Source organism: Podarcis cretensis (assembly GCF_951804945.1).
Source record: "Podarcis cretensis genome assembly, chromosome: 5".
In the NCBI taxonomy this organism is placed as follows: domain Eukaryota; kingdom Metazoa; phylum Chordata; class Lepidosauria; order Squamata; family Lacertidae; genus Podarcis; species Podarcis cretensis.
Genome location: NC_137174.1, coordinates 78,774,488 through 78,801,097, shown reverse-complemented (window position 1 = coordinate 78,801,097; position 26,610 = coordinate 78,774,488). Strand labels below are relative to the sequence as shown.

The following is a 26,610-nucleotide window of genomic DNA, read 5'->3' as shown; positions in this document are numbered from 1 at the left end:
ATTTTTTCTTTAAAATATAAAGTGGTACAGAAATTAAATTAATAATAATAAAATAAAATAAAATTCCAACTGCAAAAGTCACCTAGAGATTCTGTTGTGGCAACCATAATCTAGGATTCAGATGCCATTTGGCAAACACACACACACACACACACACATTATATATATATATATATATATATATATATATATATATGAGTTTCAAACACAGCTATAAAGTGCCAAGATATGAAGGATTACACAACCTAGTTCTGCAACCCAAAGGGGCCTGTGAGCATCTTGAGCTCCTCAAACAGCCACCATATGGGAAATGGCTTTTGAAGCAAAAAGATGCTTTTTAAAACCTGTTTGCGATATGGCCTTATGGAATCAGCCGAGTCTGCTGTTCAAAGGGAGGTGGCATTAAAAAAATCCAGTGGGTATGTTCAAACTTCTGTACGTTCTTGACACAGCTCTAAGGATCCTGGCCTTAAACTCTGTGCCTCATAGAAGCCAAGAAATACTTTTCAAATATACAGAGCCCTATACTGCTATAATCCTAAACATGCTCAATAGAACTGGGCAGTTCTATCTGTATATATCATTATTATTACTTATTTATTTATTGAACTTATATATTGCCCTGTAAACTTAGGGATCGCATGGCTCCATCCCTCATGCAAACACAATTCGCAACCCGCGCAACAAAGAAGGCCCAAAGCCTCTATCTATCCAGCACTTCAGGAACTCAAGCCAGTGGAGATGTTCCACGTTGCATAATGATCTGCAGCATGAGAAGTAAAAGGCCAGAAAAATGCCCCTCTTAGGTTTACACAATAAATGACTGATCTCTTCTTCCGACACCCTGTTTAAGAAATGGATTTTCAAGGATCTTCTCAACCTTATCAAAATGATTTAGCGCAGAAACACTCCATTGCACGGTACTCTGGCCTTAATCACTCAAGAAGGAACTGTTTAGCAGCGAATACGTAAAGAGGTGCTCTAAAGAAACAGTAATTCTAAATAATAATGGAATCCAATTAGGGTGCCTGGAACATTTATAGGATAACCTGGTTTTATACGTTCTCTAGCGTTGCCAAGGAAAGAAGGTGACTGTGGTTTTCCAATTGTCTTCTACATTTCCCCCCACCCTGGTACCTGCTGAAAAAATCTTAGGGCCTCACACTGGTCCTCTCGAAGATGCAGTAAACGTGAACCAGCAGGCAAAAGCATACTTTTATCCCAGAAATTTGAGAGTGGTGCAGAGATGTAAGCTCTGAATCAGTATGTGGGAGGCGCAAGTTTGAATTTCTTTTCTGCCAAGGATCGTTTGTGCATTGCAAGGTGGAGTATGTGTCATCTGCACAAAAACAGGGCAAATGTTACATGAAATTTGCTTGTGACGATTTATAGGTATAGATGTGAATTTTCAGAATTGCTATTCTTTAAATTGAAATGCAATGCACTGCACAGCAGTGGGAAATAATAATAATATTTATTTATTTATTATTATTATTATTATTATTATTAATTATTTATACCCCGCCCATCTGGCTGGGTTTCCCCAGCCACTCTGGGCAGCTTCCAACAAAATATTAAAATACAATAGTCCATCAAACATTAAAAGCTTCCCTAAACAGGGCTGCCTTCAGATGTCTTCAGAAAGGCTATGATCTGGTATCCTGTGTGCCTGATCTGTCTTGCTGACTCCTGATGGCCAACTTCAATGCCACTCTTGTTCTCCTCTGTCACCTTTAAGTTGAGCTTGCACCAGACAGCCTGTCAAGTAGACGGCTTCTTCAAACACAGGACTGCCTTCTGGAAACTCTAGCCACGGAGCTGCAATGAGGTGTTCCGAAATCTTGAGGTACCATAAGAACAAAAAAATAAGCACACTCATCCACATATTTATTCATTTTTTTTAAAAAAAAAAAAACTTCCATTAAACTCCCCTTCTGAATTGGGCCTTGAGACAACGGTCTAGTTCAGTCACCACCTTGGGCTGATTGCTCAACCATGGTTGGGGGAGATGGGCTTCAAGGCTCCACCATTGCCCTTCTCCCTCTTCCTACATGAATCCCTCCTTTCCTAGCTACCACAACATTTGAACCACGCTACCTATGGTTACCACTGCAAAAAGGTCGTTCCCCACAACCACCTCAAAACAAGGATCAGGAACCCAGTTTCAAATTCTGATTTGAAAGTCAACTAGGACCAGGAGCCAAAGCTCAGGGATGAGGGCCTTCCAGATGTTGCTTCATCCCTAACAACTGGCCATGCTGTTTGAGGCTGGTGGGAGCTGGGCATCTCACAAGATAGGGAAGGCCACAGGTTCCACACCCCTGCTATAGTTAATCTGGGTCAGATGTTTCAGCAAACTATAACTCCTTATCACTAACCAAAAGAAGGGAAGAAAGGAAAGCAAATGAGAAGCCAGGGGTGGCAGAGGAGAAGGAAGGAAGGAAAAGCACTCCAGAAATCTAAATTAGGCCAATATTGAATTGTTATCACTACTTTTGAAGAGGGCTAGAATTTAATCTGCTTTTCAACAAAAGCACCCTCTTATGCGGATACAATAAAGGAAGAGCACGCAGCTTATCTTCTACCTATAATTAATGTGCACGGTCCTTTTATCACTTTCCCCCTCTTCCTCCACCCACCTTTTATTCTCTCACCTTTGACCTATATCAAAATTTTATGATCATTCCATACACATTTTGCCACATTTCCTTGAAACAGCATGCCTGCAAGTCTCTATCAGCTACTTAGGTAGCCTGATCAGTCCTTTTGCCATAAATGCTTAGCAAGTGAAGGAGCGCTACCAATTTCTGCAGCAGCATTAACTATTCTGCTATTTATGAAATCTCACAGCACAACTGGATAGGTGTCTATTCAAAAGTAAATCAATAGGGCTTATTCCCGGAAAAGGCAGTCTAGGACAACAGCCTTGGTATGTGTTTATTGTAGTTGGAGTAGACAAATTACTCCTATTAAAATGTCTACTCACAGGCAAGCCCCACCGAGTTCAATGGCACTTACTCCCGGGTAAGTAAGGTATAGGACCGAGGCCTAAATAAACGTAAGGAACAAAATGCCTCCAAAATCAGATCCGCTCGCAAAGACACTGTGTTTATTCCAAAACACCCTATGTGAGCAGTTGTAACTGTATTTCCCAAAGTAATTTCCAGACACTGCTGCCAGGTGTATGAGCTCGGATGAGACTCCCTGAAGTTCTCTTTAGTCATGGTGGGGCAGTTGTAAGATTTTGCAACAGGATTGCTCAGTCTCCTTTACATACAGGCCACTGAAAATTCCTTAAGCAACACCATTCCCTCCCCCCACACGCGTCTAACTCTGAATTCATATCTTCCCTACTGCAACAATTAACCGATTATACTGGCTGTTTTCACTTTCTGACTTTAGGACATGTTCAGATGATTGACCACATGACTTTTCGTCCACATCAAAAGGTTTTCAGCTGTTGTGTTTTCAGCTAGCTCTCCTTTGCCCTGCCTGGCGATGTACTGCTTAAAAAATTGCAATACGCAGCCAAGCACCAGAGGAAATAGGAGTATATTGGAGACTTCGAATCATATTCCTAACTGAACAGTCAAGCTCTATCTAAAACACTGATAACGATTCCTCAAAACACGTAAACATTTGTAAAGTCAGTATATATAACCACACAAGTTGAATACAGAAAGCCCGATGAAGAGGCCTAAAAACCTGCAAACTAATGTTCTCCTAATATAGAATATACAAGCTCAGTATTACATTATATATAATGTATATAGTCTCAAGATGAGTATGTATTATTTATCTTGTGAACTGCCCTCTGACCTCTGGATGAAGGGAGGTATACAAAGTTAATTAATTATAATTAAGATGGCACAGCTATAGACAGACCCACACAGATTCTCTCTCTAAAAAAAAAATCCCTTAAGAGTTTTGATCTCTTTAGGAATAACCTATGTCTGCCAACAATTCACTTTTAGCATTTAAGAAGCTCTGTATCTACCAGGGAGTGAACTGGCTCTTTCTGCCTACCTGTGCCAGTTAACTACTTTGGAGACAAGACTGTACACTGCACCACAGTTAACATCCCCCTAGAGAAACCTGAATCATAATGTTTTCTCATGATGCAGTGCTATTAACAAATTCCTGCCCATTAAAGGACACACAATCTGATCTCTCTGTCTCTCTCACAGACACTTCTGGATTTAAAATATAATCAATAGGATGGGTTTTAAAATGCTATTTCATTCCTTATAAAGGCAAACATGCATATATCAAACTTCAGTTACTATGTGCCACGTACAGTTGAGCGCTGGGGAAATTTGTGTGGTTTATTTTATAAAAGCAAAACAAAACTTCCCCACCCTTTGGGGAGGGGGGTTTCCTGCCCTACCAACTTGTACAAAAGCCCCAAGATCCCAAATGACAGCGTCTTCCATAAAAGGAAGCCCAGCCAGAGATGGCACCCACCATTTATGTGCAGGAGGCGAGAAAATTAACCTCTCCGCAAACGCATTTGGCCCACTTTTCAAAAAGGAAAGTGAGACTGAACTGGCGGGCGAGTGACCTACTACCCTTTCCCGAAAATCAGGATGGGGGGGAAACACCTTGCAAGGAAACCAGCCTCAAACCCTGCTGGACCTTGTGGCAATGATGGCTTGCGGTAGGTAGCTGGGGCTGTGAAATGGGAGGGTTGTCAAAGTCCCGTAGAGGAGGAGGAGGAGGAGAAGAGAGAGAGCGAGCCGGTGCCCGGTCTATAATAAGAGGGCATTGCAGCACACAGCCAAGTTCAGGGGGGTAATTTAAGCTTGGAAGAAAGGTCAGGGAGTGATTGGGAGGCAGACCTTTCCATGCACCTGCTCAAGCCGGTGTCTCCAGGCTTCCGTGCGCGCGCGCGCGCCTGTCTCTCTCTCTCTCTCTCCTTCTCCGTGTGTGTGTGTGTGTCTGGTTACGTGCGTAAAAGACTGCAAAACTGCACGACCCTGCAGAGCGATACAGGCGCGCACGCACGGGCAGGAAGCGGCTGCTCGAAGCAGAACTGCAGCCCCTGCTCCCTTCCTTTTTAAATTAAAAATTAAAAAAATCTCTGAGGCGCGATCGGAAAGCCTTGAAGGGTGGAGGGGGTGGGGGGGGGTAGAACAATATCTCTGCACTTCTTAACATCTCACTTCCTCCCTCCTCTCCTTCTTTTAGCCACCACCGGGTGTGTTGTTTGGAAAGCGTGGTGTTTAAATAAAATTTAAAAAAAAACCCCACTACCACCACCTCTAGCCCCGATCTGCCAGAACCTGAAGGATCGGCGACATGTCACGACGGCGACAACGCGATCGTCGAAAGCCAGATGGCGATGATGAAAGAGAAGGAGAAGAAAAAGACGCGGGGTTAAAAATAAAATAAAATTAAAACACGCTCTTCTTACCTCTCACATTTCCTTCCAGAGGCAACCATCAGATTGTAGACAGATCGACCAAGGCATTGTGGGGGATTCGCGAGAGAGGATGACCAAGAAATTGGGAGGGGAAAAAACACCGCCAAAAAAAAAGAAAGAAAGAAAAGGGGGGAAAGGAAAAAAAAAAAAGATGGGGACTTGTCACACGCCTCCGTCACAGTGGCATTCTCGTCGCCCCAATCCTCATGCAACTGCAGTGCAAAGGGGGGGAAGCAGAGGAGAGCGAGCGCGCGCGCGAGAAGGGGAGAGAGACAGTTGCCGACGGCTGTGCGCTGCACACTCTTATCTGTAATGTCTGGTTTCCGCTGCTGCCTGCAACTGCCCCTCCTCCACGCTGCAAAAAACCCCGACCAGGAAGCGGCTGGGCGTACTTTGTGGAGCCTGCAAGAATGCACACGGAGGAAGGAGGGCTTGCATTAAAAAAAAAAAAAAAATGTGTGCGTGTTTTAATTTGTAGGGGAAAAAAAATCCACCCTTCCGCGCGGGGTTGCCTTTTTTTTTTAAGTAGGAGGGAAAAAGGGAAGCCAAACTTTTTTCTCCTTTTTGCAAGCTGCTAGGAACTAGCAAATCCGGCCGGTACAGTGGGGGGGGGTGTGCAAAAGCGGGCAAAGCGGCGGAAAAGGCGCCCTTGGGACCCCCTAGGAAAAAGCCTCGCCTTGGTATCTTCCGGATTTCATGGGTGAAACGGAGAGAAGCGAGAAAAACAGCCTCGGAGTTGCGCCGCCAGTGCGGCACACGCGGAGGGCTCGCTCCGGGGAGGGTCGCGCCTGGGCCGGCGTGGGATTTGCGTGGCGCGCGCCGGGAACGGAGAGCCCGCAAGGTTAAGGTGAAGAGCCCGCAGACTTTGCAGCACTTCGCTGCGAGGTTACTTAAAATTCTCGGCGCGCTTAAGTCGCCAGACGCCCGCTGCTTCCTGGCCTTTAGTTCCAGACCTTCTCGGTCATTGGTGTGTCTTTATTTGTGGCACAAATGCTGCGTCTGAGCCAAGATGCTCCTTGAGCCAAATGGCAGATGACTCTACCATTCCTGGCTGCCGCTGGCAGGGTGTGGCTGCATGACTCAGTTCTGCATATGCACGCGTCCCTGCACCTGGAAAGTTAGCAGCAAATCCTTTCTGTGCTAGTTTTCTAGGTACAGGGTGGTTATTGCTGCTGTTTTAATGGGAGATTCGTTTCATGTGTACTGGTAATCCTGGGTATGTTCATTTGCTTTGTAAAGAATATTACTTTGAGGGCTTTTCCAGCCAACTTGTTTATTCAGCATTTATCCTAATTTGCTTCCACAAGGCCTACACAGTGGCTAGACTATTAGCATTTATCCTAATTTGTTTACAAAGTGGTTATTCGACAATGAGCACGCATTTGCATTCATCCTGATTTGCTTGTGGGGTGTTTACACATCTTCCCATTCATCTCCTACTTCCCAATGCATCTTGCATCTCGCTTTGGAGGGTAGGACTTGAAACCAATGACAAAACAATGGACCCAAATCAATGGATTCAAGTTACAAGAACAGAGGTTCCAATTTAACATCAGGAAAAACTTTCTGACAGAGCTGTTCGTCAATGGAACAGACTCCCACGAGAGGAGTAGACACTCCTTCCTTGGGGGTTTTTAAGTAGGGGTTGGATGGCCATCTGTCATGGATGCTTGAGCTGAGATTCCTGCATTGCAGGGGGTTGAACTAGATGGCCCTGAGGTCCTTTCCAGCTGTGATTCTATGACCAGCCTGGATAGCTCAGTTCAAGCACAGTGCTGATAATGCCACGGTTGCAAGTTCAATCCCTGTATGGGACCGCTGCATATTCTTGCATTGTAGGGGGTTGGACTAGATGATCCACAGGCTCCCAACTCTACAATTCTATATTTCACTGACACTTTCCAAACAGCAAAAAGTTTTTGTTTTGTTTTGAGTGGCTTTATCGCATTAGGGTGACTGAGCAAACCTAACGTATGCACTTGAATCTCTTCCGCAAAATACCGACAAGCTAGGTACACATGATCAGCTTAAAAAGCAGCAAGGTCATTCTTTTTCTCAGTTTGGATCGAAGCTGGTTTTGGGGGGGAAAGGCACCAACATGCAGTATTACATAAGAAATGATGGGAGAGCTATGGCTTGTGGCTAACGAGTGTAGACCACTTTCCAAACTAGAAGTGATAGGGTGCTGGATGCAGAGTTAACAGTATTGTGTATACAGTCACAGCCTTCAGGCCCCCTGGGAGTGAGGCAGTGGCTCTAGCTGAGACACTTGCATGTTATTTGTGTAGCGTGGGTGGGCTTGTGAAGGTCCCAGGGGGACAAAGCAAGCAGGGGTTGGGGGTTTCAGAAGTTGGATGTGCATCCTAGCCGGTGTAAGGTTTGCATTTTCATTTGCATTGCAGATGCAGAAAATTCAAATACCGATCTTCAGTCAGTTGGTGCATCATTTGTGAAAATGGCATCGGATGCCCTGATTTAGCACATTCTGCTCAAGCCGCACAGTACTATTTATACTTACTGATTCTGCACCAATCCCATAGGAACCTTTAGGGCACACACAGGAGAACTGAAAGAGAACTATATGAGGAGCAGCAGATTCCACGTAGTAGAAACATGCAAAAAAAAATAATATCAAATCTATGCGATATTAAGCTCGCCCCCTTCCTGTTTCCCGATAGCATTGGATCTAATATTATACCCAGAGTAGACCAATTGAAATGCATGGCCACGATTAACATGTGCATTAATTTAAATGGGTCTTCTTTGTTTTGGGAGCATGCCCATTTGATAGGGAAAAGCTGCCTCTTTAGCTGCATAAAATTTTCTCTGGCTTACCTAGTTAACTTCCATAGCAACGAAAACTCCTACAATTAATTTCTACTGATGCTTCTTGGTGACAGAACACTCACCTGGAGCTGCAGGTTCAGATGCAGAAGTGATCCGCCAATCTACTACCCAGCCAAGTTCAGTATGTTGGTACTAACACAGTTTGGGTACTATACAGTTTAGCACAGGGTTATTTGAGAGTCCACCTTATCTTTTATATACCTAGTAGGTCGCTGTGGTCTGCAAGACAGCTTCTTCTCAAAGTTCCAAAGATCTCAGAAGCCTGCTGCACAGTAACTCAGAGCAGAGCTTTCATTCTGGCTGTTCCTGTTCCGTATTAAATTCATATACCGTCCTTCACCCAAAGATCACAGGGCGGTTTAAAATACAAAATGAAAACACAAAATACGTAACATGGCTAACAACTCCCCCAACACATTTACAAGGCCATAGATAATTTAATCAACCCAAGATGTGCTTGAAGGGGAATGTTTTTGCCTAGCAAGCCTACCTGCGGAGAAAGCACATTCACAAATGGGGAGCCAATGCAGAAAAGGCCCATTCTGTTTCAGAGCATTTGTGTTGAGCAGTATCAAACACCCTCTGTGTGCTTTCTAGAAATAACTGAAGGTGTTTTTCTCCCTGCCATGAATGTTTGTTTTGTATTGTTCTTGTTTTCTTCAAAATCTATCTTTTTTAAAAAACACGTTTTGGTCTTTTTGGTGTTTTTGCTGTATATTGCCTTGAGTTGATTGTGTAGGAGGTGATTAATAAATTGATGATAATAATAATAATAATTTATTATTTATACCCCGCCCATCTGGCTGGGTTTCCCTGGGCACTCTGGGCGGCTTCCAACTGAATATTAAAAACAATACAGCATCAGACATTAAAAACTTCCCTAAACGGTTGTCTTTTAAAAGTAAAATAGTTGTTTATTGCCTTGACATCGGCTGGGAGGGCGTTCCACAAGGCAGGCGCCACTACCAAGAAGGCCCTCTGCCTGGTTCCCTGTAACCTCTCTTCTCTCAGTGACGGAACTGCCAGAAGGCCCTCGGCGATGGACCTCAGTGTCCTGGATGATGGGGGTGGAGATGCTCCTTCAGGTATACAGGACCAAGGCTGTTTAGGGCTTTAAAGGTCAGCACCAACACTTTGAATTGTGCTTGGAAATGTACTGGGTGATGGTGATGATATCTGAGGAACATAGGAAGCTGCCTTAGACCAGCCAGCCATCTACCTCAGTAGTGTCTACACGAACTGGCAGTGGCTTTCAGTGGTACCAGGCAGGGGTCTTTCCCAGCCATACCTGGAGATGCCAGTATTGAACCTGAGACCTTCTGCCTGGCAAGCAAGTGCCCTGCCGCTGAGCTGCAGACCTTCCCAAATAGTTGTGCTAACCTTCACTTCATGTTAAAGCAGACTATAGGAATCTGCCTTACATAGAGCCAGACTATGGGTTCATATAGCTCAGTCTACCCAGCAGATCTCCAGTGTTTCGGAAAAGGGTCTCTCTAATCCTATCTCGAAGATGCTTGGCATTAAACCTGGAACCTTTTACATGCAGAGCATGTGCTATAGCACTGAGTACATGAACGTGGGTTAGTGTCCCACTTTGGACAAAAAGATTCCTGCAGGGGTTGGGCTAGATGACCCTCATGGTCCCTTCCAACTCTACAATTTTATTATTCTATGAAATTAACATTCCAGGCATCATACAATGGGAGACGGGGGTGGTAGGATTCTGGAAGACACCACTTCAAATTGCAAGGGCTGCGCCATTTCTGGAAGTGAGTCCAGGTCAAAAAAGCTTCTTCCATGTAGCAAGCTAGCACATCATAGAAAAAGCTTAGGTAAGTGTTGGCCTAAGATAAAGATTCAGTGCAGTGGAAGGGAGCATGCAGAAAGTAAGACCGCCTATCTACAGCCTCAAGTGGTACAGTCCAGAGTTTCCCCAAGCCATTCTGCATAATGTGTACATAGAACTGACCCAAGTCTGGTTATGGAAGCCATGATTCTGCAATCATTAACTGGAATTGGTTTCTGTGCAGCTGCAAGCTGACTACAGAGAGGAAACTGAGCACAGACAGCGTAAAGTAAGCTTCTAGGACCTCTACAATGACAAATTAAATCCCAGTGCCCTGAATTTAGAAAAGGCCATTCTGACTCCTCGAATCTGACTAGTCCGTGTTTAAACAGAGTGCCTTTTCTGCTGAAGCCTACTTGTAAAATCTATGCGGCCACTGTGAAAAGAAATGCACTTGTCAATAATACCAGCTATGTGTGTTGGGATTTATAATGTGCTCACAATCAACCTGGTGCTCTGAGCAGAATGGTACAGAACTTCTTATCTTTCCATATACCTGAAGGAGCATCTCCACCCCCATCGTTCTGCCCGGACACTGAGGTCCAGCGCCAAGGGCCTTCAGGTGGTTCGCTCACTGTGAGAAGCCAAGTTACAGGGAACCAGGCAGAGGGCCTTCTCAGTAGTGGCACCCACACTGTGGAACGCCCTCCCAACAGATATCAAAGAGAAGAAGAACTACCAGACTTTTAGAAGACATCTGAAGGCAGCCCTGTTTAGGGAAGCTTTTAATGTTTAACAGACCACTGTATTTTAATACTTTGTTGGAAGCCGCCCAGGATGGCTGGGGAGACCCAGCCAGATGGGTGGGGTATAAATAATAATAATAATAATAATAATAATAATAATAATAATAATAATAATATAAGCATAGTGAGTTACTGCCTACCACAATGATTTTAGAATAATCCCAGAGGGTCCAGGATGCTAAACCAGCTCATCCTTTTCTCCTTTGCACAACTGATACAGACACCCAACAAAGCCATAATCAGAAAAGACCCATTGAAATAAATTGACTTTGTTTATTTCAGCAGGCCTTCTCTGATGATGGCTAAAGGTGGGTTTCATCTATACTGCACATGTGCGTGGATGCGTACACTTCTGGAGATAATATTATGGAGTCATAAAGTCATAGAAACTGTTTTGGTGTTGTCAGCCGCCCTGAGCCCGGCTTCGGCTGGGGAGGGCGGGATATAAATAAAATTTATTATTATTATTATTATTATTATTATTATTATTAAGAGTTGAAAGGGATCCAAGGGTCATCTAGTCCAACCCCATGCAATGCACAAATCACAGCTAAAGCATCCATGAGAGATGGCCATCTAACAGGACATACCTAGCTCTCACCTCAGCAGTGACCTTGAGTGTACAGCCCATCTTGTTACCTGCCAAATATTTTGGACTACAACTCCCATCAGCCACACAGCCAATGACCATTGATTATGGCAGCTATGGTACAGCAGCATCTTGAGGACTCCAGTTTTCCCTTTACTGATGTGGGAGAAGGCAGTCCTTGCTAGAATACTGTAGTGGGGTGGCAAATTCAGAAGTGCAGGATCCCTTCATTAGGTCACAGCCCTTCTGAGCTGATGCAAAAATCTTATAGTTATACAATATTAATAATTAGGGACGCATTGCAACAAGCACTGCAGAGCTCCACGAGTTGCCTGCCTTTCAGTTAAATCTCCTATTTTCTGTGCAAATACACAGGGAAGTGATTTGCAGAACTCAGTATCTTCTTTTGTTGTGTTTTCTGTGAAGTCCCATTGTGCATAACAAACCTTGCACACTGTTCTCTTGAAACTGAAGCAGCTTGTGTTTTCAGTGTTCTTAAATGTAAGCTTTGGAGAGCAGACTGGTCAAAAAGCTCCTCTTTCATGCTGATTGGGCAGCTCCGAGACTCTCGAGACATAGATTCTGCAGGGACTCTGTGAAGAAATAATAAAGGGTGTTTGGCTCTGCTAGCCCTCTCCCCCCCCCCCATGACCTTGGATCACTACCCCACTATCTTAAAACATACCCCATCTCACAGATTTTATCAGTGACAAAGCACATTCTGCTTTTATTTTATTTTCCTTATGTTTTCAAAAGAGACCATTCCTTTAAAGCTTCAGACCATGCATGTCTTTCTCACTGCACAACTATTCTCTTCTTTTGTTCTGAACTTCAAAAATCACTCTGCATAATTCAACATGGACTTTTCTTTCCACCTAGTCAAGCAGCCTCTTACATTGGCTGGAAAGATCTCTTATAGTGACCTCCACCTCGAGAGAAAGAGAGAACGCAGGTGAGTGTTTGTTTTCCCTTTAAACACTGTTCTCATCCTCGCACAGAAGCACTTTGTCTCTCCCGATTTAGTCCCCCTAGATCTTTACTAAATATGCCAATAGCTGCCTTGAGGTCATCTTGGGGCATAGAGGAATTCTTCAGAGAACGTATTATAAAGAACTAGAGGGGAGGCAAAAGCCCCCACTATATCCTGAAGGTGACCTTGTACTCAAAACTGCAGAATGACCCACCCCACCAGCATCAGACATTGTACAGAAAGCTGGAAAGGGAAAGCTGCCATGACACCGACCTACAAATGAGTCATAAGGAGTCAAGCCACAAAGAAAATAACTGTCTACGCAGATGAATATAATATTTCAGGAGCTTCTGCAGCCGTCAAAAGCTTGCCATTCTAAACCACAGAAGCAAGACTTCCTCGCACCCTCCCCTCAACGTCACAGGCACAGTGAAGTTCTGTCTCGCTCTCAGTCAACATGGCAACATAGGCATCAACACCAAAGCATAGCACTGACGAGCTTTTGTTTAGTTCTGAAATAGCACCACCCCCAATCCAAAGGGAGCAGCACGTTTTTAAGTGTTAAGATCCCACCAGCCAGTTGTTGGGCATCAAACAGGGAGGACTTCAACATTTTGAAAGGTCTCCATGCATGTTTTGTGAATCATGTGTGGGACCTATCCTGGCCTCTGGCACCCCTAGCCCCCAGCCAGCATGAAGGATGACTGGAGTTGTAATCTAGCACTATCTGGAAGGACACAGGTTCCTCATGCATGCCTTAGACTGAACCTTTGTCTGTTCTGGCAAGGCTCTTTCGCTATTATGCAATCCAGTTGTTGGACTGGAGTGAGGAACCCCATATATAGTACCCATTTACTCATGGGATTGCTCTTTCAGCTAAGGAGGCACACATCTTCTAGATGCATTTGCCCCCAAATGGATTGGGGCATCTGTTTTACAAGGGGAGGGGAACGGGTGTCGCTGTGGTCTAAACCACTGAGCCTCTTGGGCTTGCTGATTGGAAGGTCGGTGGTTCGAATCCATGCGACGGGGTGCGCTCCCATTGCTCTGTCCCAGCTCCTGCCAACCTTGCAGTTCAAAAGCACACCAGTGCAAGTAGATAAATAGGTACCGTTGTGGCGGGAAGGTAAATGGTGTTTCTGTGCGCTCTGGTTTCTGTCACAGTGTTCCGTTGTGCCAGAAGCGGTTTAGTCATGCTGGTCACATGACCCGGAAAGCTGTCTGTGGAAAAAACAGTGGCTCCCTTGGCCTGAAAGTGAGATGAGCACCACAGCTCTGTAGTTGTCTTTGACTGGACTTAACAGTCCAGGGGGTCTTTACGTTTACCGTTTACCTGTTACAAGTGACTTGTGCAAGCTACTCACAGAACGGTCAAAACAAAACAAAGCATGCAGTCTAAGCTTTAGATGACTTTAGGTGTATCCAGCATCAGTCATACTCAGGGAAACCCACTGAAACTAAAAAACACAACAAACTTCGGTCTGTTCATTTCAGCGGGTCTACTTTGAGTATAACCTATTGAATATTAACTATATATCAGAATTATAAGACCCAAAACAAAGTTTTATACCACATACATTGGAAGTTTGTCAACATTTCAAATTCTGAATCTGAAAACCACAATATTTTGTTTTGAAATTTGACTTTGATTACGACTTCTTTTAAAATGTTAAAAAGCAAACAAACCCTGTGTTACTATGATATTGCAAAGCACTGGGCCTTTTCTGATCCAGCTACCAATGTTACATTTGGATACAAATAGAAAATGCCACAAAATATATTCTCACCCCATTAACAATGTTTGGTGCTTGTTATTTCTGGTGAATATCCTATCTGCTTACTTACCAGGCAAACTGGGTTCAGTACTCTTGCAGGAGCTGCTCAAAACTACTGAACTTTATTTAGCGTTCAAATGCTTCTATAATTATAGTAAAGGCACAATCCAGGCTCTGCCTTCATGATTGGGATTGCTTCCAAAGAGAGGTACTTTCTGTATTTGAAGCAGCTGCTTATTTTAACAGGATATATAGTATCTAGAAATACACTACCTACTCTGTATTATACCATCAGAAGTGAGAAGCACACATCTCCAACTGGTAGCAGGTTTATTGACCAGTGCTAAACTTTGCACTGTTCAACAATGCAGACTGCTTTGGAAGAATCTGGGAGACAGCCGTAATAATGAAATAAACACACCAAAGGAAAACTTCAAGCAATAACTAGCAGGGCAAATTTATTGAGAAATGGACTTTATTTATCCAGTTTTGGAATGAAAAAGCAAGACAATATTTATCCATACAACCCTTTCTCCTGAATATAGTAATTTATCATTGTGAAAATCTCTCTCCCCCCTTCTTCATTTCCCCTTTTTAAAATTACATTAGACTGTATAACTAAACTACAAAAATGCAGGGAAGGAAAAACCCAAGTTATCTGAATTTTTAGTATGCATGAGAAAAAAAAGAACCTGCAGTTGTTTCTGAGGTTTTAAAATAAATAAAGTATCTGCTTGCTTCCATGTACAAACTGAAGCAATGGAAGTTAATGCCTGTGGTGAAATATTTCACGTGATGAAACCCTAAAATATACATTGATTTCGAGGCTTTCCTTCGTCGTCGTAGCAGTGTCTCAAATTTTGACTTTGCCAAAATTGATTTCCCAAGTCTCTTGTTAAAATACTGCAAGTCACTGTTTTAATAAAGAGAGGGAGAGAGAGCAGGATAGTTCAGCCTTAGCTTTGCATCTGTTCCTATGTTAAAATTATGCTCCAAGCAGCTTGTAAGCAGTGAGCAGCTTGTCTCAAAATGTTATAATAATAATAATAATAATAATAATAATAATAATAATAATAATAATTTATTATTTATACCCCGCCCATCTGGCTGGGCCTCCCCAGCCACTCTGGGCAGCTTCCATAGAAACCAAAAATACAGTAAAATATCACACGTTAAAAACTTCCCTGAACAGGGCTGCCTTAAGATGTCTTCTGAATGTCAGGTAGTTGTTTATCGCTTTGACATCTGCTGGAAGGGCGTTCCACAGGGCGGCCGCCCAGTGGCGTAGCGTGGGGGGTGCAGGGGGGCCGGCCGCACCGGGCGCAACATCTGGGGGTTAGGGTTAGGGGGCGCAAATCCACGGGTTAGGGGGCGCAAATCCATGGGTTAGGGGGCACAAATTACTTGCCTTGCCCCGGGTGCTGACAACCCACGCTACGCCACTGCGGGCGCCACTACCGAGAAAGCCCTCTGCCTGGTTCCCTGTAGCTTTGCTTCTCACAATGAGGGAACCGCCAGAAGGCCCTCGGCGCTGGACCTCAGCGTCCGGGCAGAATGATGAGGGTGGAGACGCTCCTTCAGGTATACTGGAACAGTGTTTACCTCCCTGAGACTGCAGAGTTTTTAAACAGGGCACAAATCTATTTTCAAAGTGCAATTCAAAGAGGTTGTTTTGTGTTGTTGTTGTTTTCTTCCTCTTCAAGCCCACAAACTTAATTTGGAGTTGGAACTACAGGGAGTAATTTGGAAAATTGTTGCCTTATGGCCAGGGCCGTAATACTTTTTATATAAAGTCTCCACTACCTTTCTGCAGGTGTAAAAACTTGCTGATAAAGCATCATCAGCCAGAGCAGCAAAATGAAATTTAAAGCAGACTATCCATGGCCTGGAAGTGACCCAGAAGTGTCTGCGGACAGCGCTGGCTCCCGGCCTATAGAGTGAGATGAGCGCACAACCCTAGAGTCTGGCAAGACTGGCCCATACGGGCAGGGGTACCTTTACCTTTTATGCATGGCCTATCCCATAATAATCACAACATCCTTATTAGTATACAATGGGCAAAATTGGAATCTTCAGTGCAGGTGAATCAAAACATTAGAATATAAGAAAAGCCTGCTGGACCAATGCTGGATCTAGTTCAGCATTCTGAGAATGATTTTTTGAGAAGAGACGATCAACCCTGTACACAGTATTTCAGATGCAGCCACACCATAAATTTGTATAACAGCAACAATGTTATGGGCTATTTTATTTTCAGTTCCTTTCCTGGTGATCCCTAGCTCAGAAACTGCCTCTCTCTCTCTCTTTACAGCTGGCATACTGTGAATTGTAAAATAAGGTATGACCATAATATTCCAAAAGCTCTGTTGTTTTGAGGTACATCTTTAAAACTCCTTTAAGTTAGCTCCCTTTCTTTAGACGAGGGGCAGCATCCAGTAATCCGGACTGCATCTGATCTTGTTTCAACAGTGGTTGGATGTTGACAGTAATTGAGTGCAGTTCTTGGTGTGTTGTAAGAAACAATATCTGAAAACCCAATATATCTGCCCCCAACTCCTATACTGCTCTTGCTGACCATAAGGAAAGCCTTGCTGAATCTGGCCCAAGGTCAATCCTATCCAGCATCTTTTTCTCAAAGAGCCTACAGCAGTGGCGTAGCGTGGGTTGTCAGCACCCGGGGCAAGGCAAGTAATTTGCGCCCCCTAACCCTGGATTTGCGCCCCCTAACCCTACCCCTACCCCTAACCCCCAGATGTTGCGCCCGGTGCGCCCGGGCCCCCCTGCACCCCCCACGCTACGCCACTGGCCTACAGCAATGCTGCCTCTATCTCATCGCTGTCCCGCATCCGGCAGCATTGGGTACCAACTGCAGTTTTGTACTTTGACAGGTGTTTCACTTTGAGTACTTAACAGCATAGGGTTGTTACACATATCCCAGGGCAAGAAGCCCGGTTTTGCTCAGTGAGGACATATAACCAGCTGTGTCTCTCTGTTAAGCATCTCATCACATTCTTGGATCACCAGGAAGGGGGGGAAGATGCAGTATGTGAATGGACCCTTAAATTATTAGTTGAGGACTTTTGATTTTGTTGTTCTTAATAGTTCCTCTTGTGTTAATTATACTGTATATCAATCAATAGGGACGCGGGTGGCGCTGTGGGTTAAACCACAGAGCCTAGGACTTGCCGATCAGAAGGTCGGCGGTTCGAATCCCCACGATGGGGTGAGCTCCCGTTGCTCGGTCCCTGCTCCTGCCAACCTAGTAGTTCGAAAGCACATCAAAGTGCAAGTAGATAAATAGGTACCACTCCGGCAAGAAGGGAAACAGCGTTTCCGTGCACTGCTCTGGTTCGCCAGAAGTAGCTTAGTCATGCTGGCCACATGACCCGGAAGCTGTATGCCGGCTCCCTCAGCCAATAAAGTGAGATGAGCGCCGCGATCCCAGAGTCGGTAACGACTGGACCTAATGGTCAGGGCTCCCTTTACCTTTATATCAATCAATAGAGAGATAGGTACCTTTGCGATTATTTTATTTGCATTTGATAATATTTCATAATTGTTGTGCTCCTACTGGGGAGTTTTGTAAAAGTGCAGCGCTCTTTACAAATATAATGAATATATATTCAACCCACAATATATAAAGAACATATATTCAACCCACCATCAAGAAACTGTTAGGCAGCCAAACAAAAGACAAGAAATTGGATGAGGCAGGTGGCTCTTCAGGCATGAGTGAACTAGGCGTACACAAACACACATCTTTTGCCACTTTCCATGAGTTGGAAGGTGAACTTCTGAAGCAGAGAGTGTCAGGCTCTTGCGAAAGGTCCATACATGATTCGGAACACTGATCATCCAAATAAGACATGGAGCTTCCCTGAGTACATGAAGCTCCAAACTCCAGAAGATTGCCCTCCAACTTGTAGAGGGTGATGGGGGCACCAATGGGGGGTGCTTATGATAGAATCATAGACCCACTGCAATGTAGGAATATGCAGATGGCCTGCAAAGGGGTCAAAACCATGACCTTGGCATTACCAGCCCTATGCTCTAACCAACTGGGCCCGTTCTTTCCCATTGGTTTTACATGCAAGTAGAATTCTTGAAGAGATCTTGCCTCTTGTAGTATATCTTATTTTCAGTAATAATAATAATAATAATAATAATAATAATAATAATAATAATAATTTTATTATTCATACCCCCCCCCCAATCTGGGTGTCAATAGCACACAATATTTTTCATGCATTTAGTGCTATGCTGTTACTATCTATTCTGGAAGGCCAACAAAGATAAATAAAAACATCTGAATGATAGCAAGAAATCTCCCACATGATAGTAGCTCCCGCAGTAACTGTATGAAGGTCTCTTACAGACAGAATAATAAATAGCAACTCAGTACTTAAAAAAAAATATGATCTACTTCAACTTTGGGGAGGGATTTTCATCTATAACTTCAGCCCAGAGTTTGATTCAATTTGCCATTATTTGTAGGCCTTTAGAATTAAGTTAGAATCCAAGTAAAACAAACCCCTGTGAACCTTGCAAAGGACTCGACTGCCTAACGGGAATGTTTTGACTGCTCCCAGAAGCTGCCTTAATCAACCCAATATATTTTTATGCTAATTTTATTGAGGAGGAAGTACTTAAACATTTTTGTGTGTGCTGTTAGTGCAACGTGAATTCTTTGGTGAACAATGGGTGTGCTTTCTTAGACTGCAAGAGCATGCAAGCATATAAATAGCAATACAAAATTATAGCTATTTCTTGCACCACACCAGGAATTTTGCCTGAAAATAGAGTCTCTGCGCTGTGGGCAAGGTTTGACTTGTATATTTGATTGGGCTCCAGTCCCGTAAAAAGGTACACCTGATAATAGGGCAGTCTTTGTGAAGGAATCTCTCTGTCTCGGCAAGCTCACTCTGTTTAGGGCCAATTTGCTGCAAAGGTGTCCCACAGCATGGGGCCAGCAACACTAAATGCTGGACTTACAGTAGAGCATCTGTAGACACAAGGGACAACTAGCAGTGCTTGTCTGGGTGAGCTCAGTGGTCAAGCCAAGCTATAAGGACTCAGGTGGTCCTTAAGATATTCTGGGTGGTTCAGGGCTTTGTATGTCAACACCAGATCCTTGAGCCTTGCAATCGAAGGGCAATTGAAACCATAGCTTTGAATTCTGCATGTCAGATCTCTGCCTATTTCCAGATTCAGTCCCAATAATGTCTCACTCTATTGCCCGGGGAGGCTCGGGTTCAATTCTCTACTCAGCCATGAGTAACACTTGCGCCAGCCAGTCACTTAGCCCAACCTACCTCACAGGCTTGTTGTGAGGATAAATTGGGGAGTGGAAGAAGCACCTACGTTACGTTGAACTCCTTGGAAATAATAATCATTTTCTTTCCATTGCCCTGAATCCACCCTGCTATCACTGAGATCACCTGGAAACACCCAGGGTTGGAAATAAATACTATTATTCTTTGTTAAAGCGCTCCACTAACCTCTCGCCCTTTCATGTAACCTCAGCAAAAGGGAGTTTGGAAAATAACCTTTGCCAAGATCATAAGTAGTTCAAGCCTTAAAATGCAATGACATTAATTGCACAATTTTTTCTCCTTTCTAAATCCTTTGTAAACTTGAATTACTAATTACCTGAACGTTTTTTATCAAGTCAAGTGATTAAGACTGATTGTCACCAATTTACAAACAAATGGCTGAAATCATTAGCTATCATTATTGCAGGAAACAATTATAGCGAACACTATGTAATGGAGACATTTGATGAAGTTTTTTTTTTTTTAATAATTATTATTAGCCCTTGGGTTCATTCAGTTGTAAAGGTATATATATAATAAACAATTTGCACTAATTCAGGTCAACATCCTATCAGCAGAAACATGGGGAGTCATCCAATAGAAGTGCTGTAATTTTTATTTCTTTAAAAAATTAGTAATTCTAGCAGTATGTTGAGTCTGTGAACACTGCTGAGACATTCACTGTTGGCAATCTATTTCATATCAGGAAATCAAATCATTATTAATGCGATTTTGATTAATTTCAGATACCATAGATTATTACCTTCTCTGAAGCACCAAGATGAACATCTACATCAGTCAAGTGCCAATTAACCAGGTTGAGCCAGCAGAACCCAATAAGCCCCCACTGTGGGTCAGCTGTCATGACAATGGTGTCAAGGTATTATTTCTTCATTATTTCTTCCGCCACATTCACACTGTACATTTAAAGGCTTGCTCTGCCAATATGTTTGCAAGACACCTTGTACTATGGAAACTTTTGAAACCATTTATTTGGAAAGCAGCATATAATCTTTCCAACTAAATAGAGAAGATGGGCTTTGCTTTGGGTTTTTGAAATTTTCCCTTCAGGTGCATTTAAAAATGGCACCCTCTTCAATAAAGGTAAAAAAAGGTAAAGGATCCCTGGATGGTTTGTCCACAGACAGCGTTCCGGGTCATATGGCCAGCATGACTAAACCATTTCCGGTGCAACGGAACACTGTGACAGAAACCAGAACGCACGGAAACACCGTTTACCTTTCCACCATAGCGGTACCTATTTATCTACTTGCACTGGCGTGCTTTCGAACTGTTAGGTTGGCAGGAGCTGGGACAGAGCAACGGGAGCTCACCTTGCTGCAGGAATTCGAACCGCTGACCTTCTGATCGCCAAGCCCAAGAGGCTCTTTGGTTTAAGACTACAGCACCACCCCTGTCCCTGCTCTTCAGTATGCAGCACTCATTGCTAAGGTGATTTCCAAAGACCCTCTGGGAACTGCAACCTATGTGTTTCTTCCCTTCTTTGACCCCAGCACCCCACTTGCAGCATCACTGCCACTTACAGATGGGTGGGTGAGATTGGGGTGCAGGAAAGTAGCAGGGGTTAGTTCCAGTGTTGTCCTACGGCCCCTCCTGATTTAATGACATGTCCAGTTTGTCTCTAAGCCTATTGCCTGGAAATGGTTGAGTTGCAAAGGGCAGAGTGCTTCATTATGTGAGGCTCCCGGGTTTTCCCGCTTTCTGATAGCAATTGTTGGTTACCCAGGACAAGGAAGGCACTCTGAAAGTCGGTTCACTTCAGTAGGAATCACAAGGGACATGAGCTCAATCAATGAAATCTTTATTACGGTCATAGACCAGCATAAGTAGGGTGGGGAACAATCATTTGGAATCTGTAAAACGTTTTGGAAAGCTAAAAAAATATTAAAACAGAAGGTATATCTAAAAGACTTTAAGAATCTAAAGAACATTAAATGGATATGGAAGAGCATAAAAGGTTAGTATATAAAAAACTACAACTATCAGTTTAGAGAGCACTCTGATGTGAGTGTTCATTAAATCTAGTTTGTGGCACAGATTTTGAACGCTGCTGTGCAGAATCTGGCAACACTGTATGTTGTAGCAGGGTTGGTATCTGACAGCAGCAGTGGTGTATAAAATTGTCCTGTGCACCCTGGGTACTTATGGAGTAGTGAGGAGATGAGGTTAATACGAATGTCTCTATAGTATAGGCACTGGAGAAGCACATGCTCTGTTGTTTCTGTTTGTCCAGAGCCACAGGGGCATTGTCTCTCTGAGTAAGCAATCTTCTTGTAGGACATGAGTTCTGCTGCACACACTTCCTGCTTGTGAGATTCCCATAGTTATTGATCTGAGTTGTCACTGTGAAAAGAGAATGCTGGACTACGTGGACCTTTGGTTTGATCCAGCAAGGCTCTTCATACATTCTTAACGTTTTCACAGAGCTGATCCAAAGGGCACTTTGTGCTAATTACGACTTCTTCTTTTTGCCACAGAGGTGGAACTAAAGGGAAAGTAGCGAAAGGGCAGAGCAATTAAGTCCCCTTGAACCTTATAGGTCCACGAATGTGAAAGCAGCTATTCACCGAAAGATACTGTTGTATTGTAACCAAGGAAACTGACTGCGATTTGCATATTGCTTTTTTTTTTTAAGGACCAACATTTTATTTCGCTTATTAAAAATAAAAACAAAGGAAGTGCTTTTGTATTCCATGGCACTTCTCTTAATTGCAGTGTAACTTTACACAGAGTTTAAAAGATGTAGGTGGTGTTGCTCCGTAATGGCTGTGTGCTTTAGAACAAGCCAATTAAGGAAGCTTATCTTATGACCCAGCCGCTAATCCAGCTACTGACATCTGCCCTACAAGAGAGACTTACACCAGCCAACTGACAAGAAGATCACTAGACGTTCATGGAAACTGTGTCATCTCTCTCTCCCTCCCTTTAAGTTTGGCTTCCTCTTCATATGTCAACAACTGATAAACTCTTGCAAAACCAAAACTGCTACCAACTACTGAATTAACTCCCATTGCAGAGCAGGTGCAAAGCCTCACATTTCGTCTCAAGATTTTGCAAGCCACATGCTCCCCCTAACAGTGAACTGAGGTGGTGAGTGCCAAGAGAAATGGGGCCATTGAGAAACAAATGGGGAAATATTAGTACGCGGCCGGGAAACCCCAGTGCTCTTGCAAAAATACAAACAAAACAACCGCCTTAACCTTCACCCCTCCCCCTCCTGCACGCCAAAAAGCCCCTAGCTTGGGAGTACTGATTATTCTCAGGAGCAACAAGATGTTGAGTGTCAGTTGGAAATGAAAAATGAAACTAGAGAGGGGAAAGGGGGAAATTCCCTTCCTTGAGCTTCTGAGAGCTTATAGTTTCCTGGGGAATAACATGGATGGAGCAGACACGTTGCAGAGTAGGCTCAAGAGTGGCTGGTGGAGAAGCCAGCTTAGCCTAGCTGCTGCTTTGCATTCCAGCATCACAATGGGTAGTTATTGCTATTGCTGCTTTGGGGGCTAGTGTAGGGGCTTTGCAGTGTGGTGTAGTGGTTAAGAGCGGTAGACTCATAATCTGGGGAACCGGTTTCGCTTCCCCGCTCCTCCACATGCAGCTGCTGGGTGACCTTGGGCTAGTCACATTTCTTTGAAGTCTCTCAGCCCCACTCACCTCACAGAGTGTTTGTTGTGGGGGAGGAAGGGAAAGGAGAATGTTAGCCGCTTTGAGACTCCTTCAGGTAGTGATAAAGTGGGATATCAAATCCAAACTCTTGTCAGTATGCCTGCAATGCCCTGGCCTTGCCACTGCCATTCTACACCCCAGTAGGATGCAGTCATGCCACTGTTGGGAGGGCCAGCGCCATGCCACCATACCGCCATGCCACCAATCCAACCCACCCCGGTAAGGACCCACTGCAATATGTAGTTTCAGAGCCCACTTTGCATTTATCATCCTATCTTTGTGCTCTTGCTACCACACAATTCTGATGAACTCCATTCAGAAGAGGTTGTTTCCCACCAAATAACGACAACTTTATTATTTGTACCCCATCCAACTGACTGGGCTGCCTCAGCCACTCTGGGCAGCTTCCAACAAATATAAAAACACAATGAAATGCCAAACATTAAAAACTTCCCTATACTGGGCTGTCTTCAGGTGTCTTCTCAAAGTTTTCTCACTATTTCCTTGACATCTGATGGGAGGGCATTCCACGGGGCAGGCGTATATATATTTGCATGGCAGAGTGTGCTATAAATGTTCGTCCATGTTAACCTTTTAGAGCCCCATGCAACAAAACAGAAACTCAAAGGGCATACAATGTTGTTACAGTCTTGATGCGGAAGATGCCTCAACATAGTCAGTACCTGCATGGGAGAGGGAAGTGTGAGAAGTTCTGAGCTTCTCAAGACAGGGGAAGTGGGATCCATGCTTATTGGGGACTTGAGTCCAACTGAATCAATGAGACTTCCTTCTATGTAGACATGACGGATGGGTGTATCTGTCAGCTTTCAGTTCCTCATTTTTGAAGTTTGCAATTCATTTCATCCCTTTTCTGCATCAGTATGCAATTTTTGTTTAAAGTCATCATGAGAATTCACCAGCATTTTAATGTACTTTTCTCCTTCTGTAATATGCATATTTTTGCAGGCAATTTTGTTCTCTCCCCCCCCCCCACATATATATATGAGATGTGTATGTTTTCACTAATAAACACATTTAAAGGCACGCTTGGGTAGACATATTTTGGATAGAAAACTGAACTGCAAAATTCACAGTATTGCAGATCTGGAAGAATAGCTGTGCTTTCATTCACATACAGTTTTGGAAAATGCAAATTAGGTGGGTTCCTATTAAAATGCAGGCTGAACCAAATTTCTTCCCCATTTCTAACAGACATGACTACAATTGTGCAGTAAGTTCAATAGTATAATGGCTGCCAACATACCCCAATGTATGTCTATGCAGAAGTCCAACTATATTCAACTTCCTGCACCAGGAGGGCACATGGTAGGAGGGATCTGGGCACATAACAATTAAGTGTTGTTGTTGTTGTTGTTGTTATAACAATTAAGTGTTGTTGTTGTTGTTGTTGTTGTTGTTGTTTTAAAGGTTCTACAGGGATCTCGACCACCAGATCATTGACCCAAATTAATGTATCTTGTTTGGAAACTGTGTGAAACAGGCATAGAAGAGTAACAAGAAGATGGCAGTATTTTTTGCTGCAAACTTTTGGCCATTCAAAAGAGAGGGGAAGAGTGGATGTTATAGCAGATTTCTGACTCTCAAACTGCAGCATGAGTTGGCATGGAAGCAGGAGTCTCTAGTGTCAAAACGCTGGGAGGAATTCTGCAACCTCCTGGCACATATCTTGTCCCTTTATTCAGCGCTGGAGCCAAAAATGCTAAGTAATTACTGAAAGGTTACAAACATTAGGCTCAGTTATTAGCAGAGCCTCCTGAAAACTATATTGCTAGCATTAGATCTACCAAAAAAACTCTCCAAGATAACCTTTCATTTTCTGCCTCCGGAGAAATCTCCAGAATCACCTTTATTTTATTTTTTTGCAAGTTCAATTGCCCATGAAACTATATCAAGGATGCGTCAATGGAAACAATACCATGGGCAGAGAAGGCTCAGTCCTAAAGGATAGGAAAAAAATAACTTTAGCCTTAATAAAGTTAATGCTAAATTATATGGAGAATTATTTATACAGAGAAGCTCAAATTCCCAGCATTTATGGAAAAGGATAATAATTATTTTCAGAGAGCTTGATCTCAATAGGAAGAGGTGGTGATGGGTTGCTTCACACAAAGCTCTGGCTCTGTACAACCAATGGTCCAAGTTAAGCACTAGCTGGGGGCCCAAGCAGCTTAGATGGTTCAGCAGGGCTGTGCCTCTATTCACCAATGTGGTCACTAGACCCATTTTAGTGGTCTAGTTTTCATAGATCTATGGGCCAGGGCATTGCATTCTGGGTAAATTAAAACATCAGGCAGCTGCTGCACCAAAGACCTAGTGAGAACCGCACCTGGAATACTTAGTCCAATTCTGGGCACAGCAATGTAAGAAGGATGTTTACAAGCTGGAACTTGTGCAGAGGAGGGCAACCAAGATGATCAAGGGTCTGGAAACCAAGCTAATGAAGAATGGCTGAAGAAGCTGGGTATGGTTAGCCTGGAAAAGAGGAGAGTGAGAGGAGATATTATAGCCATCTTCTAATATCTCAAGGGCTGTCACATGGAAGAGGGAACAAGCTTGTTTTCTCATGCTCTGGAGGGTAGGACTCGAACCGATGGCTTCAAATTACAAGAAAGGAGATTCCGACTAAACATCAGGAAGAACTTTCTGACAGCAAGGGCTGTTCGGCAGTGGAACAATCTCTCTCAGGAGGTTGTGGACTCTCCTGCCTTGGAGATTTTTAAGCTGAGATTGGATGGCCATCTGTCATGGATGCTTTAGCTGAGATTCCTGCATTGTAGGGTGTTGGACTAGATGACCCTTGGGGTCCCTTCCAGCTCTACAATTCTATTATTCCGTGAGAAGGGCAGTAAATGATGTTGCTGCCACCACTGTGATAAGAGTAATAGAAGAAGAAAAATATGCAGCTGCATTGGGGGACAAGGATTTGTGTGTTGGTGGCAACGGTCTTGTGCTGTGGGCCCCCTGGTACAAACATCTATTAATCAATAGTACACAGTACGATACTTGGGTGAACTGCACCTCATCAAATCATTTTGCAGACATGCTAGATCGTCCACATTCTTTCAGGACTGGTTTAACTGCTTACCACTTTCGGTATATTTGATCACCCACCTTCAGGTTTCCTTCTGTCTTGTAAGGTGTTCAAACACATTTCCTCCAAGAGCAGATCCTGCTAGATGAAAGCAGAGTCAACGGCAGGCAGCAAATTCTACAAAACCCCAACTGCTACATCAAAAGCACCAGCTCTTTGCAAAAACTCAAGCTTTTCAGCAACTGAACTAAAACAAGTGTTGTGGAATCTGAAAATTTCACATCAGAGCATGACTCTTTGCAAGGTCTTAACTCAGGGGTCAGCAAACTTTTTCAGCAGGAGGCCGGTCCACTGTCCCTCAGACCTT

The 26,610-nt window shown here is 43.6% G+C and overlaps 2 protein-coding genes and 2 long non-coding RNA genes across 24 annotated transcripts in view; 2 read left to right on the top strand and 2 right to left on the bottom strand.

Moving 5' to 3' along the window:
• MBNL1 (muscleblind like splicing regulator 1) overlaps positions 1 to 5,794 on the bottom strand; it is a 172,974-nt gene extending 167,180 nt beyond the window's left edge. For 2 of the 21 annotated variants that reach the window (XM_079978086.1, XM_079978075.1), the window contains exon 1: positions 5,414 to 5,789. Coding sequence is in view for 11 of the 21 variants with exons in the window: in XM_079978077.1 (XP_079834203.1) it covers positions 5,414 to 5,442 (29 nt within the window). In the remaining 10 variants the exon portion in view is untranslated. Of the gene's footprint in view, positions 1 to 5,413 lie in introns of all 21 variants that reach the window. The other 19 variants (XM_079978076.1, XM_079978079.1, XM_079978098.1 and 16 more) reach the window with 15 other exon arrangements.
• Positions 1,463 to 2,438, bottom strand: LOC307217312. The gene is made up of 2 exons (XR_013839556.1): positions 2,098 to 2,438; positions 1,463 to 1,840 (listed from the first exon to the last, which is right to left on the bottom strand). It is a non-coding gene; the product is annotated as an uncharacterized lncRNA (long non-coding RNA).
• LOC307217202 lies at positions 2,450 to 5,409 on the top strand. Its single transcript, XR_013839425.1, has 2 exons — positions 2,450 to 4,657; positions 5,188 to 5,409. It is a non-coding gene; the product is annotated as an uncharacterized lncRNA (long non-coding RNA).
• A 7,250-nt stretch (positions 5,795 to 13,044) lies between the features above and the next one.
• IGSF10 (immunoglobulin superfamily member 10) overlaps positions 13,045 to 26,610 on the top strand; it is a 310,917-nt gene continuing 297,351 nt past the window's right edge. Inside the window, exon 1 of the mRNA XM_079977527.1 lies at positions 13,045 to 13,053. Coding sequence (XP_079833653.1) covers positions 13,052 to 13,053 — 2 coding nt within the window. The 5' untranslated portion in view covers positions 13,045 to 13,051. The remainder of the gene's footprint in view (positions 13,054 to 26,610) is intronic.